The sequence below is a fragment of the Phoca vitulina genome, unplaced genomic scaffold (assembly GCF_004348235.1).
Source record: "Phoca vitulina isolate PV1807 unplaced genomic scaffold, GSC_HSeal_1.0 scaffold11, whole genome shotgun sequence".
NCBI classification, from domain to species: Eukaryota; Metazoa; Chordata; class Mammalia; order Carnivora; family Phocidae; genus Phoca; species Phoca vitulina.
In genome coordinates, this window is record NW_022589714.1 from 2,957,793 (window position 1) to 2,980,014 (window position 22,222).

Genomic DNA, 22,222 nt, shown 5'->3' on the forward strand with positions numbered 1-22,222 from the left:
ATGTATTCTACTTCAGAAATAACTTGACTATCTCATTCTTCTGTCTTCCCTCCTCTTCTTCCATCTTCCCTCATCTTCCATCTTCCCTTCCATTAGGGCAGGACCTCATCCTCCTTTGTTATTATTACTTTTCTGATCCAACTGATCCCCAGTTAGGAATTCTGTAAAAAAATAGAGTGGATCATGTCATTCCACTTTGCTTAAAGGAATCAAAAGAACTTCTTTTGATTCGTTCTTTCTTACATAATAAAACTCCAATTCTGTTCACTTCTGGTTATCACTCCTCTTGACCTCCAACCTCATCTCCCTATGTCTCTACCACACTAAACTCCTCTCCGTCTCAGACACAGCAGGCAAGTAATTAGTAGTTTTTAAACATTTTATTCTGTTCAGTAGATTAAATATAACCACATGTATCTTTAGACTTCAAATATTCATTATTTCATATCCTAGGATAGGAATCAAACCTAATTTATGATGAAATTACACATTTTAGGATTAAAGACCCAAATTAATCTAATGCTCATGATAGGAAGAAGAGCTTACATAATCATGAATTCTCATTTGGTTTATACATTCCTTCAAAATGAAAATGGATTTTATGCTTTGATAAGATCTCTTTGATAAGAGAAAATGATGTGTATTTGGGGGGAAAGCAAGCATCCTTGGCCATAGACAAAATATGCTTTCTTAGATGGAGAAATAAATCAACCCTGTGAAAACAGGTCATTTGTGTGTTTACTCAGCATTTCCCGAGCACATTCATGCACTCATCTTGTCCATCAGGTCTTCCCTGCAAATCCACTCAGAATCCAAGCTGTCTCCCTGGTGGGTGTGACAGACTGGTTTTATGCAGCCAGAGGGAAGGATTAATGATCTCAGCAAAGAACTGGCATGCTCAAGAGGTTTAAAAAAAAAATTTTTTTTTTATGTAACAGTTTTAGCCAAAGCTGCTCTGGGACTCAGCGGAAGCAGAATTTCACAGGAGGACAAACTTGTTGACTAATGGCCAATCACTAAACAGCAGGGAGGGCAAAGCCTTGGTGTTTGTGTCACGCCTGGGACGGGCGGGGGGGCGGAGTGCGGTGGGAGGTGGGGTGGGACGGGCACCACTATCGAATATTTAATGGGAAAAATCAGTCCGGCCAGTCATGCTCCTGCAGCCCCTTGGAGAAGCACTGTCACAAAGCGATGGACTGAATCCGTGGTGCAGCCCGGGGGGTCCGCCCTGCTGCAGGTTACTGGAGAGCCGCTGGGGCATCATAGACATTCACAGAATGCCTTATTTCACAAGACTCATTTTGTTCTTGTTTTGTCTGACGGCTCTTGTGGAGAGCAGAAAGCCCAAGAGGAGGAGATGGACAGGGAAGCTGGAAATGCCCAAGCCAAGGTAAGGGCATGGGTGGGAGGGGAGGAAGGTCACCGGCGGCCGCGGCGCACAGAGGGGCAGTCCCCAGGAGGGCTGAGGTTACATTGTCCCGCTGGCATCTGTTTTCCAGCCAGAGGTAGATGGGGCCACCACCTCACTGAAAACAGTCTCTCTCGGAGCACAAATATTCTCTAGCATCACAAGAGAGCAAAGCTAGACTGCATTGAGCATTTTGTTCTGGTATCTGTGTTCTGTCCAAGCATTTTGATTTGAGGCAGGTGGTTGAAGATTTCGTGGGTAAAACCTCTTGTACTTCTCGGCTTGTGCTGCTTTGTTCCTCAGGATGACATCCTGTAGGGACCATGGGGGGCCTGCTGAGTAATTGCACTCAAGAACTTTGGGGGGGGGGCTGTAGATAGGAATTTAGTTTGAACTATTAAGAAAAAATGTAACCGAGAGTTGTCATCTTTAAATGATTGGACTGGGAACAGCTTTATAACGGTATTGGGTTTCATTTCACTGTTGCAATCTGAAAAAGGTATTTGAAATTTGCTAGGTTATCAGAAATACATGTGTGGGCAACAGGAACTGCCATTGCACGATGTAATGGAAACACTTCCAAGATACTGGTTAGGTCCGGAATTTGCATTAAAAATCATGACATTTCCAAATCGAAGTTCCTTAGTAAGTTTGTTTGAACGGATGTACAAAACCTGATACTCCAGGCCTGATGTAGACACGACTGTTGAGCATGCAGAAAAGAGCAAGCCGCTGAGATGGAGACAGCATGTGTGAGATGTCACACATCTGTTCTCCATTCTACTAAGCATTGTGAGAACTAGTGATTGTGAATATAAACTAATATATGGAGGCACATTTTCTGGGTCACTGGCTTTTATTTGTAATCAGGCACCGCTATCGGTGACAATTGTTGGAAATTGTCCCTCCAATATATTTACTTATAAATTATATACATATACTATTATGCATATGTATATTAAAGTAAAACTTGACTGCTTCCTTATTTTTAGATAAAAACTACCAGTAGCAGTTACAATCTCTACTTTCTGCGTCCCAGTGGACCATCTTTAGCACCCCAGATGTATGGCCGCTTTGGAGACTGCCGCTCTGGGGAGGTACATGCCCTGCAGGGCCTAAGCCTAGTCACACAGAAAGCAAACAGATCAAACTTGTCCGGACGACAGGAAGGAGGCACTGCCCTGCAAGTCCCGTCCTGGTGATATCGCCAGAATCACAGGCTGTTAAATTGGAGGGGACCTCGGGGGTCACGTGATCCAGCAATTCCTCTGAACTCTAAGTGAGATGTGAACAGGTGTTGTGTGAAAAAGGGGGTTTTGGGGTCAAAGAAACTTGGGAAACTCTGGTTTAGATCATTTTAAACAGCTGTCTTCATTACAGCTTCTAGAACCTTTATTATGCAAATAGACATTCTGAATCTTGAAGAGGAAAGTAAATTATGCAGTTTTTAAAAAAAAAAAACAACCTGCTCTTTTTGGACTATCTTGTGGCATTCCTATTTTGGGAAACACAGTTTCAGTTTTATGGATGTTGAGAAGTCAGCTGGCCTCAGTGGGTAATTCACACAGCTGGCTAGTGACCCCCCCGGGCTGAGACGTAGGTTTCCTGATTTTCTCAGCCTAGAGGAAAAGCATTGTATGGACTTGTCTATTCCCTGAGAACAGTGCTGGGGTTCAGCACGAGCCCCTCAGGGATCCTCACAGATCCTCACGGATCCTACTCGGCAGCCTGGGTTGTCACACCCGTGTCACTCCTCACAAGACCCACAGTCATTCCCAGACACCTGCATGAGCTTGGGGACAGACTGAATCTGACCCTTAGGGGTGAGGAGAGTTTCCTGAAATCCATCCCAGGGGGTGTTAAAGTGGAAGAAAAGATGAACCTACACATTCAACAAATAAAAAATAATTATTGAAGGGAGGCTCGGAGAGAAACATGATTCTAGGCCTTTCTAAATCCACCAGGGCAGGTGCACACTCAGACAATCATCAAGCTATGTCTGTCTGTGAAAAATTTCAGCCAAGTGTCTGACTAAAAAATTACATTCATCATTGACACACAAGTTAAGCTGTATGAATAAACAGGAACAAAATGATGTGGCTTTTAGAGCACTTCATCTCTGTAGGGTAGCTTCTTTTCTTTGAAGTCCTGTCCCCCACCTCTTACCTCACACGGTCTTACACACACATACCATACACCATACATAGGATTTCACCCAGTCTCTTTCTCTCTCTCTCCCTCTCTCTCTCTCTCTCTCTCTCACACACACACACACACACACACAGAGTTAGGATCTTTTCTAACCTATATACCTTCTGTATCACTCCAAGGCACCCTCACAAAATAATTATTCTGCCCAGTAGGTGCTTTTTCCAAAACTGCTTCCAGTTTTCCCACCCTTCGTGTCCCCCTTCATGGAACTGCTGCCCCCTGAACCTGTTTTCTCCTAGCTATTCCCTTTGCTCTCTTCTCCCTGCCTCCCAGCCTCCAGCTTCAGTCCGGCTCCTCCCTGCACACTACCTAAGTTGGCCTCCTGACCACGTGACCCCCCCCCCCCACCCCCCACCCCCCGCAAGAGGGGTCCTTCTCCCTGGAGATCTGAAAATGAACCTAGCTGTGGGCTCTGGGGGTCTGGGCTCTCCCCGGATAACACTGTCTGGTTCCTCCTGGTCCCAGAGCCTGGAGGCCCCTTCCGTATTTCCTCTCCCCTTTGCAGCCCCTGTGGCCAGCCTTCTCTTGGTCTGCGTCGTGGCTCACATGGTGCTGGGCCCAGGAGCAGCTTTGCTCTCCTGCTGCCCAGTGATCCTCACCCTCCCAGAGGCCTGGGGAAGGATGGGGGGGGGCGGGGGCAGGAAGTCAGGGAAACCAGGTTTGGACCCTGGTTCTGTGGCTCCCCTGGCCATGGCCATGTTTCCTGATCTTTCTGAACCTCGTTTCTCCAATGAAAAGGGGTGGTCGTGAGACCTCCCCACTGGGAGGAGGGGGTAACCGCAGCTCAGGGCCTGCACAGAGAGGGGGTGATGCATACGGGCATGGTCGTCATGCCTGCTATTATGGCTACCAAGTAAACCTCAGCACGGTGGCCCCAGCCCTGCCTCTCAAAGGTGTGGTGAGCACGTTTTTCCTCTCTCTCCACCCGAGGCTGGTCTGAGGGCCCGTGGAGGTTCTGGCTGCCCCGCATTGGGCTGGGACTTGGGGTATGGCCCCTGGAGTCTGGGGTCTTCGGGCCAAGGCATCTGGGCACTGGAAGAATGAGCTGAGGGCATCTGGCTCACACAAATAGCCCAAGGCTGGGGATATTAGTGGCCTGAGTTATCAAGTAATTGGTTCCTTTAAAAAACAAAAAACAAAAAACACCCAGTTCTGGGCCCTCATTAATGGCACAGGCATTTCAATCTCGTCTGTCCTGCAGCGGGGCTGGAATTCTGGGACTTCTGCTCCCTAATCCTCCCCTCTAAATGGAGATGGAAACTGCTGGCCAGCAGGGATTTGCTCCCCGAGAGGCAGAGGGGTAGGGCGCTGGCCGCACTCACAATTTAATGTCTGTGATCTGCTAAGCCCTAAGGCCGAGCTCTTCCTCCTCCTTTCCGGGGTGTCTTTGCTGGGATGTTGAATGTGGCCTGTCACGCGGTTGCTGTGCGGGGAACTGGGCCTGGTCCCTCCTGACTTGTGGAGCCAGGCTTGGGGCAGAGACTGTGGAAGACAGCTCCGTGGAGGCGCCCTAACAGTGGCCGCCTCGCTTCAAGGGAACTGGACTTGGCTTCCATATGCCAGCTAACTGGGAGGAAGACATTACATTGGACTTCCCTCCAACGGGCTTGTTGTCTAAAAGCAACTCTGAGCATGGCTTCTTTCTCCAACTGCTTAACACCTTCAGTGTTTTCCCATCGCCTTTGGGTAAAGGCAGAAGCCTTAACATGACCTTCAAGGCTCTGCCTGGCCTGGTCCCCGCGTGCCCCTGCGGCCTCTCTCGGCCCGCTCCAGCGCCTCTTCCTTCCCTTCCCCCTTTATTGAATGCCCTCTCATCCTGCAGCCTAGACCACCTCAAACTGAGCGCGTCCCAAACCCAGCTAGAGGTGTGTTGTTTAAACGCCTGTAGGATATCCCTCAGGGGATCATCAGTCAGACAGCTGGATAAAGGATGTAGAGCAGGGGGTACTCATTTAGGAATCGTCCACATGGTAATGACAACTGAAGCCACCGAGGTAGGCTGGCCTGCCAAAGAGGGAGTGGAAGGGGAAGAGGAGGCGGCTGGGAGAGGGCCCTGGGGATATTAGCGTTTAAGGGGGGGATGCTGAGGGCAGGCGGGCGGCCGTGGAGATTGAGAACGAACTCTCAGGTGATAGGAGGACCGCCCAGTGCCTGGTCCTGAAAGCCCAGGTTTCTAGCAGAGGCATGGTCCTCTGTGGCCGAGAAGCCAGCACTGAGCACGAGTTCCCGCAGGGCCTCGGGTCCAGCACAAGCGGGGCAGGAAGTGCTTGGGAGGGAGGAGGTGGCCGCAGTCTGTGGCGCACAGCTCTCTGGGAGGAGTATGGATTTATTAGGAGGGGGAAGACTTCATTTTTTTAAAAGAAAACGTTTAAAGACAAATATAACTACCACACCTCTAATGCTACCACTTTTCAATAAATTTTGCGCGAGGAGGATGTGCGGTCTAGACAGACTTTCTCCTTAGTTTGGGTTCAAGGGAGGAGAGACTTGAACCCAGTTTGAAGGCTGGCGAGAAGGAGCCGTGGGGAAGGGAGCTGCTGAGGAAGCTGGGGTGAGGGCGTTTGAGAGCAGAGGTCAAGGGCTGTGCGGGGAGGGTCAGGCTCCTGTGCCAAGCCCCCAGTGACCCGCAAGGCTGAAGGAAGAAAATACTACCACTGCCCCTGCTTCTGAGGGAGAATGGTTGGGAGGTCTGGAGCTCCAGGTGGCTGTGAGGGTAGCGCTGTGAGGTGGGAAGCGCAGCTTAGAGGGGAATCTGCCTCTTGGGGGGGCTGGGGGTGGAGGGCAGACCAACCTTTAGACCAGCACTGCGTAAGAAAACTTCTGAGACTGTGGAAATGTTCTAGATCTCACTATCCAACATAGTAGCCGCCAGCCTCGTGTGGCTATTAAGCACATAAGTAAGGCTAGTATAATTAAATTAAATAAAGTAATTTTATTTTATTAATGGACTTTATTGTATTAATTAATTAAATTTTAATTTAATTAAATTTTAATTGGCTTAAACAATCACATGGACCTAGTGGCTACTTTATTGATCAGCACGGTTTTAGACCTCCCAACAAATTACACCATCTGGGCAGAGATGACAGAGAATGAAAGTTAAGAAGGACTTCATAGAAAGATGTCTCAAAGAACAGGACCTCGAGAGAGGAAACATGTTACTTCCCTCTTACAGAGTTTAAACAGGAAATATGCCCCTTTCTCTAAAAAGAAAAAAGAAAAAGCGTGATAAGAACACTGAGAGTAAATTGGGGATGTATATATAAATAAACAACAAACATTCAACCCCAAATCTCTTCATTTACTAGAGTCCTTAAATGTCCTACACATAACAACATTTACAATAACACTGACTTCTGATAAGGTTGTTTCGTTTCTTCTGTCAAGAATTAGATCTCACATCTTGTCAGACACAAATCCATCCTTCTTCCCTCCCTCCCTCTCTCCCTTTCCTTCTCCCTTCTCTTGTCTTTCTTTTTGTTTAGTGATGATCACGTCAGTAGAATATTGTTTTAGAATATTTTGGATTTTACTGCTTTGGGATTACGTGTGGTTGTGGTGAGGAAAAAAAAATAAAGAAGATTTGGAAAGAGGGGCGCCTGGGTGGCTCAGTCGGTTAAGCATCTGCCTTCGGCTCAGGTCATGATCCCAGAGTCCTTGAGGGAGGACCTGGGGGGACAGGGTGGGTGGGGAGGGGTGTGTGTGTGTGTGTGTGTGTGTGTGTAGCCTTCAGCGGATGGAGAAAAGGTGCCTAATGGGAAGATCCTGCAGGGAGTATCCTCCCCAAATGCCTTTGTGGACCACTGAAAATATGTCTCTTGCTTGTCTTTGCAGTCACCTATATAAGAAGAACCTTGACGTGACCAAAATCCGCAAGGGAAAACCTCAGCCACTTCTCAGAGTGGAGGGCCACGATTTCTCCATGAGGCCCGCCTTTGGAGGTAGGGTCAAGTGCTTGCCTTGGCCGGGGTGGGGCCTGGTCCCCAGGGGCTCCCTGCTGATGCTCTGCCCTGTTCTCTCAGGCACAGCCCTCCCGTGGGACCCTGATTTTCCCACTCACAGTCACAGAAGCCCAACTGGGCTTCCAGAGTCCCTCATTTTCCCAAGGAGAGAAGAGCTGGAAGAAGTGAGCAGAGAAGGGGGCCGACGGAAGTGTTGTCGACGGCTAAACTGTTTACATCCCGAGTGGACCTGCCCTGCGGCTGCCAACTCTCTTTTCCTAAAATATGAGCCAGCCTGGAGAGTCTGGACACAGAATGGCTCCCCTGCTCAGCCAACCCTGTGATTAGCTGGGAATTTTGGGTTTTGAAGGTCACCTGCCTTTCAATGCAGCAACAACAATTGAACCCATTATAAGGCCCCAGGCAGACTTGCTCCCAAGGGCACATTGCTGCTTTGGACTCAGGGAGGGGTGGTGCGAGGCTGGTGGCTGTCCCTTCCAGGAACTGGAGAAATGCCACAGGCAGGCCAGGAAAGGAGTTCACCATCTGTTCTGACCAGGCAGGGGGGAGTGGGGTGAGAAGAGCAGAATGCATGAGATGTGGGGCCAATGCCCCCCCACTTGTGGATTTGGGAAACTGAGGCCCAGAGCATTTCGGCCAATGGGCCCCGGCCCACGCAGACCTGGGCCAGCTGGCTTCCTTTTCCCTTTATCTCCCTTTCCAGATCTTCTCTTAGGTCCCTGGAGAGGTAGGGGTGTGATCTGTGGGCAAGTCACAGACCCTCTCTGAGCCTCTGTTTGCTGGCTTGTAAAATGGGGATAGTAATCCCTACATCATCATTGTCATGGGGCGGGGGTTGTCAGGATTAAAGATCATATATCTCAAGCCCCTGACACATAAAGGTTCGTGGTCCCGTTAGAAAAACACAGCTGTCAGGCCTTCCTCTGGGTGACTGTTAAGGGATTAGACATTCATTTATCCCAGAAGCCTTTGCATTTAAAAGGCCTCAAAGCCTCCCACTCAATCCCTGAGCTCTGACACCTGCTGAGCAGAAGGATAAAAGGAGGAGGCAGATTATGGCCCTGGGCCTCTTCTTCCTGCCCAGGAATGCTGCTTACCACGGGCTCAGGTCAGGAGGCCGCCCTCTCTGGTGGTGCTGGTTCCCCCGGGGGCCATAGTAATGCTGACAGGGAATTTTAGGAAAACAAAATTCTCGTGAACAAGCAGCTCTAAAATAGCTGTATCTGCTCCAGGAGGTCTGAGATGTCCCTATCAGCACGAAGCTCCATGTTGCCTTTCTCGTAGAGTGTCAGTTAAGATAGAGGGTCAGCTAAGCGGCTAGAACAATAATACACAATAGTATTAATGACACCTAATGCTTTTATAGTGATTTTTCTGTGCCAGGCACCATTCTGATCAAGTTATGTACATACAGGATCTTATTTTAGTCCTCACAACTGCTCCGTGAGGTAGCTACTATTGTTTTCCCTAGATGGGGAAACTGAGGCCCAAGAGGTGAAGGGACTGGCTCAGGTCACACTCCTGCTGAGGTTAGGCTCTCCCTCCTGGCTGAGGCTCTTTCTTGTCCCTTCTACCTGTACGTCCCTCAACACAGGGCTGACATAGCCATCAGGCGGAGTAGGCATAGTGTCAAATGCTCACAATGATACTCTTAGAAGCCTCTGAAAATATTTTATTTTAAAATAATAAAAAAATTCAATCTTAGGTAGAAGAAAATGTTTTAAGATATATAATTATATATTCACCTCATACCAATTTTAAAAAAAAATTTTTTTAAGATTATTGATTTATTTATTTGACAGAGAGAGACACAGCGAGAGAGGGAACACAAGCTGGGGGAGTGGGAGAGGGAGAAGCAGGCTTCCCGCTGAGCAGAGAGCCCGATGCGGGGCTCGATCCCAGGACCCTGGGATCATGACCTGAGCCGAAGGCAGACGCTTAATGACTGAGCCACCCAGGCACCCCCCAGTTTTAAATAAAATATGCTTTTTTTTTTTAAACATTTTTTATGGAGGAAGGATGCCATGAAAGCAAAATTGCCCAGGGCCCTCAAAAGTCCTAATGTGGCCCTACCTCAGTGCACACTTTTGTGGGGCAGGTGTGTGTGTACGGGTGCGGGTAATATCCCGAAGGACTTGTAGTCACCTTCCACCGGAGGCAGGAGCCTGAGCAGCACCTGGTCAGTACCCTCAGTTTACCTGGGGGAAAGAAGGAGAGCTGGGGGCCCGGGGGCTTAGGAGGTGGCTGCAGAACAGCCAGGAACAGAACTTTGGTTTCATCTGGGATATAAGCTACAGAACTGAAAGCCTCATAAAAAGGCCCCTCCTCCAGGAGAAAGCCAGGAAACCAGGAGCTAGCTCTCAGGAATAGCAGGTGAAGTGTCGCCATGTTCCCGGAAAACCTGGCTCGGAGCAGAATCATCCAACAGGCTGCAGCCCCAGGCTGGGTGCTCCTTCCTCCAGCCACGTCCCAATAGCAAATCGGATTTCCTGTGCCCTGATCCCTGCCACCGCTGGGCCCATGAAAGGGGCCCCTCAGGGTGAAGGGTCAGGACAGTCCCCTGCCCCTGCCCGAGTAAGCGTAAGCGTCTGAGGCTGGGAAGGCCCTGAGTTTGGAGGAAGCTGCAGGGGAAGGAGGAGTCACCTCTGCCAGGTATGATGAGACCTGAGGCTCCTACACATCAGATCTCAGTTCCCAAAGCCCAGGGTGGGGGCAGTTTCTCCCTCTTTCCACCCCCCTCCCCCAGGGCATTTGGTCCTCTGGTCACCTTTTATCCTATGCAGGGCTTTCCTGGCTTTCCAGACATCACTTGGCTGAGGCGGGGGAAAGGAGCAGATAGCAGGGTGTCGGACTCCACACTCTCACCCGCCCATAGATAAGACGGCTTGTGACTGCAGGGAGTCCAGGCCAAGCAGGTGGGATGGGGTCATCCAGGAGTGTGGGGTATCTAGAGATGGTTTAGGGCCAAGAAGGTGCAGGTGCTCCTGAGGGTCCCATTCCACCCAGCACCTCATCCTTGGGTGGGGGACACTGCCCAGGTGGCAGGCAGGTCTCTGAGCAAGGAGGCTGGCAGACAGCACCTAGGTGACTCTGGGCAAGTAACAGAAGGCACTCCTTCCTTGTGGACAGCCCTGTGCCAGGCCCCTGGGGAGAAGCAGAGCCTGAACCCATCCTGACCCCTCTCCCGATTCGCACCCGTGCATACTAAGCAGGTCATTTGAACAAAGATGTCTGTTGCTAGTTGTGGGGGATGTCTTATTCCTGTCTTTTCTATTTTATTTCCTTAAGAGGAGCTTCCTTGTGGATTGATGTTTAAAAGTAGTTGATAGAGAAGAATTTATCTAAGGTTAGATACCCCATGGGTGACCTTTTCAGTCTGGAAAGAGAAAAGATTAAAAATCTAGCAGCTTCCTAATAATCCCAGGGATCAGTTGAAACGAAAATACTTTGCCTAAGCTCCCATCTGCCTGATTCATTATGTGTTCAAATCTAAAGCTCCAGAGACCTGGGGGGTCTCCTCCATGTGTTAGGAGATAGGTTACAATGCTGTTTGTTTTTTTTTTATTTATTTAAATGTACTTTAAAAAATTATGGCAAAATAAATTTTTAAAGAACATAGAATTTACCATTTTAACCATTTTTAAGGGTACAGGTCAGTGATACTGTTCCTCAACCACCACCACCATCCGTCTCCAGAATTTTTTCATCTTCCCAAACTGAAACTCTGTACCCATTAAACACTTAACTCCCATTCTTTCCTCTTTTCCCAGCCCCTGGCAACCACCATTCTACTTTTTGTCTCTATGAATTTGACTACTCTAGGTACCTCATGTAAGTGGACTCATCCAGTTTTTGACCGATTTTTGTGACTGGCGTATTTCATTTAGCATAATGTCCTCAAGGCTCACCCATGTTGTAGCATGGGTCAGAATGTCCTTTCTTTTTAAAGCCAGATAATATTCCACTGGATGTATAGATTGCATTTTGTTTATCCATTCATCCGTTAGCAGACATTGGGTTGTTTCCACCTTTCGGCTATTGTGAATAATGCTGCCATGAACACAGGTGTGTGCATAGCTGTTTGAGACCCTGCTTTGAATTCTTTGGGGTATATTCTGAAGTGGAATTGCTGGATCATATGGTAGTTCTGTTTACTTTTTTGAGGACACTCCCCATTTTCTTCTACAGCAGCTGCGACTTTTACATTCCCACCTGCACAATGCTGACTTTTAATTCAAATTGTATACAGGGGAAGTCCAGGAGGGATGGAGGGTCATCACGGATTATTTTGAATTATACCCAAGGAGTTTGTCAGGCTGATCAAGAAGAATGGGGGCAACAAAGTAGGTTAGGTTCTCCAACCAAAATACTTCTGTTCATAAGACAGAGACATATTTGTTGAGCTGCAGGGCGCCTGGCTGGCTCAGTCGGTAGAGCATGCGACTCTTGATCTCAGGGTCATTGAGTTCAAGCCTCATGTTGAGTATGGAGCTTATTAAAAAAAAAAAAAAAAAGCCCCATACTTTTTGAGCTGTTATTATGTGTCAGCAGGGTCTGTGGTATCTGGGAACCCAGTGGTGAGCAAGATAGCCACAGTCTTTGGAGTTTTTACGCTCTAGTGAGGAAGACCAGTGTTAATGAGATCCTCACATCAGGATGTCAGATTGTGCCGGGAAGGAAAGTATGGGAGCTGTAGGGTGCACGCAACAGGGTCTAGGCATGGGCACCAGGGAGCTGCTGCTCTGAGGAGCCAGGGAGGAAGAACACCAAGGAGCCACCCTTGCCTGGGAAGCAGGTGCTGTTGGAGTCCTTTACATTCAGTGACTTTGCCTGACAAGCTAGATTGTTCTCAAGAAGCTAACAGTCTACTGAGGAAACAGAAATGATGAAGAAATGTAGGACATCGCTTCTGATGGAGTGGGGGGACTGAGGGAATGATCAGTTCTGTTCAGAGAGAGAACCAGAGATGCCTTCACTCGGGAGGCGATGCTTGCCATGAGTCTGGAAAGATGCTTAGTGGGTGAGCCCAGTGAGCAGAAAAAGGAGAAGGACAAAGGACAAGCCAGGGAGAAAGGTGCTCTTAGATAAAGATGAAGTGTGTCAGGGGGATATGAGCAGCTCCGCGTGGCTGGACTCTATCTAACATATGTGTGTGTGTGAGGTGGGCACAGAGAGATCAGGCGGCCGGGCAGGGGCAGCTCTGGGAAGACGTGTGCTTTAGGAAGCTCGCTGCGGGCGTGTGGGAGGATGCTGGAGCAGTTAAAGTGGATGCTGGCCTCTGGCTGGCCACTTCTGGTCCAGAACAGAGCCTGGGAGAGATTAAGCTAAGGCCATAGAGAGAATGGAGGGGTTTGAGAGATGCTGAGAAGGGAGACAGACTCTGTTGTCATCAGGGAACCGGGGACACCTAAGCGTCTGCCCTGGGGGAGCCCATTCACTGAGCTGCAGCATCAGGGAAAAGCACTTGGGAGAAGACCGAGTAACAGCAAAGGAAGAGAGGGATGGCTCAGAGGGGGAGGGGGGAGAGAGTTTAATGTGCTGCAAGTGGAGCTATTACCAGGCTGAGGCCTGAAGGGTAAGAGGAGAGAGCAGTTACCGGAATCTGGAAAAAATCTAAAGCTGTGGGCCCTGGGAGAAGGCTGCAGCCTGTAGGCCTTCAGGGAGTCACCCGGGAGAGAAGCAGTTCCTCTCAGTCTCCTTCGCCTCCGGATACCTACTGGCACTTTCAGCGGATGCACCCAGCCAGAGGGCAGGAGCCAGGGACCCATTGTTGTCGGCAGCAGCCTTAGGCCCAGGCAACGGGGCGGCTGTGGCCCTGCTCTGGCCACACACCTGCCTCAGGCTGCGCTCTGTGGGGCCGAGAGGCTGTGCCCACGCGGGGTCTCCCTCCTGGCCACATCTGAGCGCAGGAACTTGGACTCACCTGTCCACACTACCTTGAGCCTGTTTCCAGGAGCTGCACAGGCCTCTTCCCTAGGCAAGCCCCCAGGGGGACTGCATCATCCATGGGTGCACCCCTCCTTCTGAGAGGTGACGGAGGCATAGTTGTTGGAAGGGGGTGGGATGGAGCTTACATACGTGGGTGCGAGTGTCCACATGCACGCGCAAGAGGCTCTTCTGCATGCAGGGTGCTGCTGGGGGTAGGGAAAGAAAGGTGGCTCGGGGACTCCCTGCCCCGCCATGTGCTGGCCTGAAACTCTGAGGAGTCTGAGTTCTGAAGGTGGACTTGGCCTTTGGGGTTGTTGTGAAGGTGTATTCGCCAAAGAGGTAGGATAGGCTATATGTCATGTTGCAGTACCTTATAACCTTCAGATATTCAAGCATATGGCCTGTGGTCTCTGGTTGTACTCTTGCCTATTTTGAGTTTGAGACCCTGCAGGTGGGCCTGCAAGTGCTGTTGCTGTCCATAGAGGTAGGCTCGCCAGCACTGGGCAGGGAGGAGAGCGAGCCTGGAGGGGCAAACCCACAGGTCAGCGTTGGGTGGGTTGAGATTGAGTGACTCAGAGAGACTGGGGGACTGAACCCAGCCTGTGACCAGGGGCAGGTTGGGGCACTGGCTAGGCCCATAGCTCACCTTTCCCACATCAGCTTCTAGAACACACCTAAGGAAGTCTCTAAGATAATTCTGATGCTTTTCACCTGAGATGATACTTTAGAACCACTCCCATATAAGATGCCGTCTGTGTTTGGGGCACCCAGACCTGTGAGTGCCCCAGGGCTCTCCACGTGCTTTACTCTATGGCCTCCTCCCTAGCAGGGATTCAACCCTGGACTTCTAAGCTGCAGGAGTCTGGCCACAAAGGCCTCAACTGTTACTCATCTGACCCTGGTGAGGCCCATGGAGCCAGCTTAAGGCAAGATCATGGCTCTCTTTGAAGCTGTGGCCTCCTGTTGAGGGTTTCTTGGATCTCTCTGGCTCTTCCACCTCCTTTCCCACATGGGGTGGTCTAGCACTTCACTGTTACATTTGAGGTTGGGGAGCTGAAGCTAGGGAGAAAGCTGGCTTCTGGGGCTCTAGCAGCCTTTTGTCCCCAGGAGCTATCGCCCTTGGAGGAGACCCCTCTGATCTTTCCTTAGTGCACTTGGCCCTTCCCTTCTGGAGCACAAATCCTAATTTGCCACCCATGCTGTGCTCCTCCTCACGCCTTCCCCTGAAATGAACATTTCCTTTCTGGTCTCTCCCCCAAACAGCCCCTCCCCTGCAATCCCCCTTGGGGCAATCTCACTCCATCCCTCACTTGACCCCACCTGAGAGCCCAGGTGAACAATAGGGTCACTGTGCTCCAAAAGGACAGGATGCTGGGCCCCACTAACGAGTCTGTTGGGGGATGTTAAATTTAAGAAATTGTTAGATATCCAGTGGAGACTTCTTTTAGTCTTTGACAACAATCTGGCTATTGGAGTCTGGGTCAGAGATGGGGCTCAGGGGGGCGATGAGAGTTGGTGTGGGCTTTCAGGGGAGAGTGGGTTGTGGGAGGAGCTGTACATCTTCCGGGAAGAGCTTTGTCGCAGAGACCACAGAGGGAAGGGCTTCAACAAGGAGGCCTGGGCCCCAGGAAGACTCCTGGACTCAGCGAGGGTCAGGAGGGGAGGACAGGGAGGAGGTGGAGACAGCTGGTGGAGATGGGTAGCAGAAGAGTTTGACAGCAAAAGGAAAGCGGCCAGGAGGGCATGGGAAATTGTAAAATCTCACTTCACAAGTCTCCTTAGAGGTCAGCCATCCAGAGGTTCTCACACGAGTGTGGATTGGCATCGCCGCAGTGCTTATGGAAACCCAGACTCCCGGGCCCCAGCCCAGAGCCTCTGGCTCGGGAGTCCTGGGGTAGGACTCCAGAATCGTATTGCTAACGTGTGCCTGGTGAGGCTGTTGCTGCCAGCGAAGGTAGAGCCCCCGACCTAGTCCAGCCTAGATCCTAAAGTCCTAACACCAAAAATCCTGCTTTAACAAAATACCATAGACTGGGCAGCTTAAACAACAGAAGTTTATTTCTCACCGTCCTGGAGGCTGGAAGTCTGAGATCAGGGTGCCATTGATGTGGTTCCTGGTGAGAGTCCTCTTCCCAGTTTGCAGATGGCCATCTTCTCACTGAGTCCTCACAGGGTTAAGGGAGAGAGAAGCAAGCTCTCTTGTCTTTTCTTATAAGTCCTATTTGTGGAGGTTCTACCCTCATGAACTACTCACCTCCCGAAGGCCCCGACCCCCTAACCCCATCATATGGGAACTAGGCTTCGACATACGTATTTGGTGTGTGTGTGGGGGGAGGCAGGGGGAGAAACATTCAGTCCACAGCAGACACTTCCTTCCTTGGGGTCTCTGCCCACCCAGCATCGGCACAGGCCCTACTAACCTTTCTCAGTGATGAATATCTGAGGGGTTTCCCCCAAACAGTTAAGCATAGAGTCCGTGGAAAAGGGCAAGGCTGCTCACAGGCAAACTCATTTTCACAGGACAGGGGATCGAGGCTGTTTCCTCGGTGAGTCAGCGGTGGAACGCATACCTTGTACTTACTGAGTACACGAACACACTCTTCACTGTTCACGCAGGGGCAGAGGCACTGATTCCAGATTCTCCCCCGTCCACCCAGGACACTCTGTCTCTAAAAAAATATTTTCTTGAGGTGAGCACTGTATTAGTGCTCTGTAGGTCTTAGAGACGTAAACCAACACAAATCTATTATCTTATGCTTCTGTTGTTCAGAAGTCCAAAATGGTCTCACTGGGCTAAACTTACGGTGTCAGTGGGGTTGTGCTCCCTTCTGGAGCTTCCAGACAGAATCTGTTTTCTTGCCCTTTCTGGCTTCTAGAGCTGCCCAGATTCCTTGGCTCCTGGCTTTTTTCCTGTCTTTAAAGCCAGGAGCAGCTGGGTAAGTTCTTCAAACATTGCATCACTCTGAACTCTGTCTCTTTCTTCCACATTTAAGGACCCTTGTGATTAAATTGGGTCCACCTGGATAATCAAGGCTGCTTTTCCTATTTTAAGGTCAGCTGATTAGCATCCTTGGTTCTAGCCGCTGCCTTAATTCCCCTTTGCCATGTGGTGCCTAACAAATTCACAGGTTCTGCGGCTTAGGATATAAACATCTTTATCGGGGGCGTTATTCTGCCTACCACGAATGTATATAAGGTGAAGTGCATAAATCTTGTATATAGCTCGAATTTTTACATACATAAATATTTATCCTGCAAAACACTACCCAGATCAAGATATAGAACATTTCCAGCTCCTCAAGCAGCCCCCTCATATCCCCTCCTAGTTGGTGCCTCCCAAGGGTAACTTATGCTGACTTCTATCACATGAATTATTTTGCTCCTTCTTGAGCTCCATATAAAAGGAACAAACAGCATATGACACTCTCTGAAGTAACCCGGTCCCTCTTTGGAACGGTACAACAGAGAGTTTTTTCATCATTTGAGCACCAGTCTGTCTTTCTGAGGGAACCCAAGAACTTTGTGGATGTGGTAGGGAAGGGAGGCTGATGGCTTGCTGCCTTGGCATAGCATGGGAGAGGCTGTGTGTGTGTGTGTGTGTGTGTGTGTGTGTGTGTGCGCGCGCGCGCACTGCCTTAGTGAGTTGATGCAGAATGCTGAAGTGACCAGCAGACCAGCACAGGCTTCAGGTCTGGACACAGGCCACCGGGTGGGAGGGTTTTGCTCCTGGAGACAAAAGGCGGGACCATGGGTTTGCCAAAAGACCGTGTGTCTGTTGCATCTCTGCAGACACCAGTCCAGGGGTCAGTCCGGGCCACGTACTTCATGGCCGAGGCCAGCCAGCGCGGATGCGAGGGCCCTCTCTCCTCTATGCTGCAAGGTCACCCAAGGTGATAGGAAATCTGAAACACCTTAAAAACCAGACTAGACTGAGCTGCTGTTAACTGGTAATTGAAAATTGTTCACACTTTGAGGCATGATCTTTTTGCAAGAAAGATCAAAGAAACTGCTTTTTTTTTCACATCTGAGAAGTGTGGGTTAATTATCCACCTCACTCCCCTGCACCTCCTGACAATGTTCATACAACCAGAAGTGCCCTTCTTCCCTCACGACTTGTTAGAAGTAACCACCGCTTCGAAGCCCAGCCCGAACACGGTCCCTATGGTGATTCTTTCTCCAGTGCCCACTGCCAGAATTAATCAAAAGTTGTCTCTTCTGTGAAATTCTCTACAGTGCCTTTGGGTAGAATTAACTGAGCTTTCCCCTGTAGTATCTCCTAGATGCTTCTATTACCGCTTCTGTGATGTGTCCTGAGACAGAACTCATTGTCCCCCTTAGTGAATTTTAGTCACCTGGAGAAAGCAATTTTTTTTTTTTAAGATTTTATTTATTTATTTGACAGAGAGAGAGAGCGAGAGAGGGAACACAAGCATGGGGAGTGGGAGAGGGAGAAGCAGGCTTCCCGCGGAGCAGGGAGCCCGATGCGGGGCTCGATCTCAGGACCCTGGGATCATGACCTGAGCCGAAGGCAGACGCTTAATGACTGAGCCACCCAGGCGCCCCTGGAGAAAGCAATTGTGTCTTCTTGATCTCTGTACTCCCAACCTCGCCCCTCAGGGCACGGTCTGGTGGATGTGGGCAATGCAGGTGTGAATGAATGAACAGGCAGCTGGTGAAGGTGTGGTGACACTAGGAAGCTCTGCATACATGGAAGGCCTTGTTCAGAGTAAGCTGTGATGCCCATCTATGAAAGACTGTGACACCCAAAACATCAAAGTAAGAAGAGAAATAAAGAATCGTTATTAAGGTCTCGTTTTTTTGTTTCAGTTCATTTTACTACAAGTCTGAGAAAATTTCGTTATAAAAAGAGGCCTTGGAAAGACTTTGAAAAGACAGTATCTTTGAAAAGATACTGCTAGATGACAGAAGACATGAACAGATATTTCTCCAGAGAAGACATATAGATGGCCAATGGATACATGAAAAGATGCTCAAGATCACTCATCAGCAGGGAAATGCAAATCAAAACTCAATGAGTGTTACGTCACACCTGTCAGAATGGCTAAAATCAACAACACAAGAAATAAGTGTTGGTGAGGATGTGGGGAAAAGAGAATCCTCTTGCACTGTTGATAAGAATGCAAACTATGGAAAACACCATGGAGGTTCTTCAAAAAATTAAAAATAGAATTATCATATGATCCAGTAATTCCACTATTGGGTATTTACCCCCAAAAAGTGAAAACACTAATTCAAAAAGATATATGCACCCCTGTGCTTATTGCAGCATTATTTACAATAGCCAAATAATGGAAGCAGCCCAAATGTCCACTGATAGATGAATGGATAAAGACGGAATGGAATATTACTAAGCCATAAAAAGAATTCAGTCTTGCCATTTGCAACAACATGGGTGGATCTAGAGAGTATAATGCTAAGTGAAATAAATCAGAGAAAAACAAATACCATATTATTTTATTCATATGTGGAATTAAAAAAAAACAAATGAAGAAAGGAAAAAAAGAGAAAACCCCAAAACAGACTCCTAACTATAGAGGACAAACTGATGGTTCCCAGAGGGGATGGATGAAATAGGTGATGGGGATTAAGGAGGGCACTTACCATGATGAGCACTGGGTCATGTACGGAAGTGTTGAATCACTATATTGTACACCTGAAACTAATATAATACTGTATGTTAACTATACAGGAATTTTATTTATTTATTTATTTATTTATTTATTTATTTATTTAAATATTTTATTTTATTTATTTGAGAGAGAGAGAGAGTGAAAGAGAGAGCACAAGAGAGGGTAGGGTCAGAGGGAGAAGCAGGCTCCCTGCCGAGCAGGGAACCCGATGTGGGACTCGATCCTGGGACTCCAGGATCATGACCTGAGCCGAAGGCAGTCGCTTAACCAACTGAGCCACCGATTAGTAACTATACAGGAATTTTAAAATTAATTAATTTTTAAAAAGATACTGCCAGACGAGTCTGATTAATTCGCTGACCACAGCATTTCTTTTGACAAACCCTTGAGGTGTTTTTCTCTCACTTGAAAGTGGCAAGTTGTAACTCCTTAGTAACGGGGAGCATGCACGCTAATAATAGGCAGCCCTTCTTCAAGTGTGGCCCACAGAGATTTTTCTGTTGTCAGGCCTCCCATTTCGTTCTGTAGCATCGTCCGCTCATACTGCAGGAGGTGAGTGAAGCGGCACTTCCCCTATGGCTTGGGCTGGCTGACAGTCCAGGACCCGAGTCTGGCCGTGAATCCAGGGGCAGTGGGCAGGTATGCTGGTGTGGCGGGCAGAACACCCAGGGCACCTGTGATTTCCTTGGGAAGTCAGATCTGCAGCGCGGCCCCTCAGTGACGACATGCATGCTGAGAGCGTGGTGGTCATTCCTGCCCCCGATGTGTATTAAGCCCTCTTCAGGCCAGGCTCTCTGTTCTGTGAGTGCTGAGGGAAATAGCAATGAGTAAGTTTCAGGCTCTACCTTCTAGGTAAGTGAGATAGGCCACAGTAATAATGACAGTGACAATATAACTCTTTATAGAACATCTTACATGCCAAACCCTTACATGGGCTTTGCGTGGATTAGCACGTTCAATCCTCATGACAACTATATGAGGTTGGTGTATATTATACCTATTTTACAAATAAGGAAACTGAGGCACAGACAACTTATGTATGCCCAAGGTGACACTGCTAGTAAATGATGGAGCCAAAACTCAGCTCCTGCCTAGCTAACAAAATGGATTTATTTTTTTACTTTTTGGAATCACAGAGTCCTTTGAAAATCTGTTTGTTTCCCAGAATAGTGATAATCTCTCTGTCACACACACACACACACACACTGTTATATGCGACATCAGGAGGGTCACAGAATCCTTGCACCTGTCCCTAGGTTCTCCATGGAGCTCAGTATAACTACCCCAGCCTGCCTTGCACAGATGACCTCCACCTGAGGACATCAGTAGAGAATAACAAAGCACAGACATGAGCAAAGCAGTTCGGGGTAGCTGGGAGGTGGCATACCTAGGGAGGGCAAAGGAGGAAATGCAAGGCCAGGTGGGGGACCAGAGGGACAGAGAAATGGCCCACTCTCCTGCTCTGGAGCCTGATCTGTCTTCTGGCCCCCATGAGGGCCAGGTGGCTTTCTTGGGCTTATCTTCCACTTTCTGATCTTATCATTCCTACAGCAGAGGTTCCTCAACCCCCTGGTGAACTGGTTGGAGAAGACGGGAGTGGGGAACTCAGGGACCTGCTTCCTTAACCCGAGTTGGTAAATGACCACTTTCTTCTCCACCCGTGGGACCAGAGAGCCTGCAACATCCCCCCCTTGCTCTGCTTCCACACATTGAGAGGAACCTTGTGCCATTATCCTCAGGTCTTGCTGGCTACTGATATGCTAACTGCCCCATCCTCCTCTAATGTGTGGGGGTGCCGGTGTTTCAGATGCTTTCTCCAGTGCAGATTTTGTAGGCTGACAAAGCAGAAAGACAACCCTCCTCCCCAGTGGTTGACGGGGTAAGTGGATGAGTGTTCTGATAGGAAAGGAATAGGACACTGTGGGTTTTGGAACCTCAATTAGGGGGTTGGAGAAATCCTCCTAGGAGAAAGGCGGGGTTTAAGCTAAGACTCTGGTCAATTAGACTAGATAGAGTAGTAATATCTTGTGTTTCAAATGGAGTTATGTCTATTTTATATGTCTAGTGTTTATTTCCTCTTTTTTTGAAATGCTTATTCAAGTCTCTTGCCTATTTTTGTATTGGGTTGTCTGACTTTTTTTTCTTTTCTTTTTAAAGATTTTTATTTATTTATTTGACAGAGAGAGACACAGCGAGAGAGGGAACACAAGCAGGGGGAGAGGGAGAGGGAGCAGCAGACTCCCCACTGAGCAGGGAGCCCGATGCGGGGCTCGATCCCAGGACCCTGGGATCATGACCTGAGCCGAAGGCAGATGCTTAACGACTGAGCCACCCAGGCGCCCCTGTCTGACTTTTTCTTAGTGGGACTCTTAGGAATTATTTATATATTCTGCATATGAGCTCTTTGACGGTGGCGTTTTTGATAAAGAGGAGTTCTTTATTTCTTCAGTGGAAAAAATTTTTTTAAAGATTTTATTTATTTATTTGACAGAGAGAAAGAGCACGAGCACAAGCAGGGGGAGTGGCAGAGGGAGAGGGAGAAGCAGGCTCCCCGGTGAGCAGGGAGCCAGACTCGGGGCTCAGGGCTCAATGCCAGGACCCTGGAATCATGACCTGAGCTGAGGTCAGACACTTAACGGACTGAGCCACCCAGGCGCCGCTCAATGAAAAATATTTTATTGAATTGTAACACATAAATACAGAAAAAATACACAAATCATAAGTGTATGGCATAGTAAATTCTCAAAAGGTGAACACGTTCATTAATGAGCACCTAGATCAAGAAACAGTATTTCCAGAAGTCTCCTCTCCCTGTCATTATCCTTCCATCATGGGCAACCATTATCCTGACTTCTAACACCAAATACTCGTTTTGCTAGGTAATCTTAATTTCAATGTAAATCTATCGATCTTTTTTTAATGTTAGTGCTTTTTGTGTCCCGATATTGCTCTGCCGAGATAAGAATATATTCCCCTCTGTTACTTTCTGGAGCTCATTGTTTTGCTTTTCACATTTGGATCTATAATCCACTTGGAGTTATTCTGCATATAGTGTGATTTGC

The 22,222-nt window shown here is 48.6% G+C and overlaps 1 protein-coding gene across 2 annotated transcripts in view; it reads left to right on the plus strand.

Annotated features, from left to right (window-relative positions):
- Positions 1–1,135: 1,135 nt before the first annotated feature.
- The window catches only part of GABRR2 (gamma-aminobutyric acid type A receptor subunit rho2), a 40,567-nt gene continuing 19,480 nt past the window's right edge, over positions 1,136–22,222 (plus strand). For both annotated transcript variants that reach the window (XM_032409290.1, XM_032409291.1), the window contains exons 1-2: positions 1,136–1,390; positions 7,454–7,560. In XM_032409290.1, the coding sequence (XP_032265181.1) occupies positions 1,152–1,390; positions 7,454–7,560 (346 nt within the window). In that variant the 5' untranslated portion in view covers positions 1,136–1,151. The remainder of the gene's footprint in view (positions 1,391–7,453; positions 7,561–22,222) is intronic.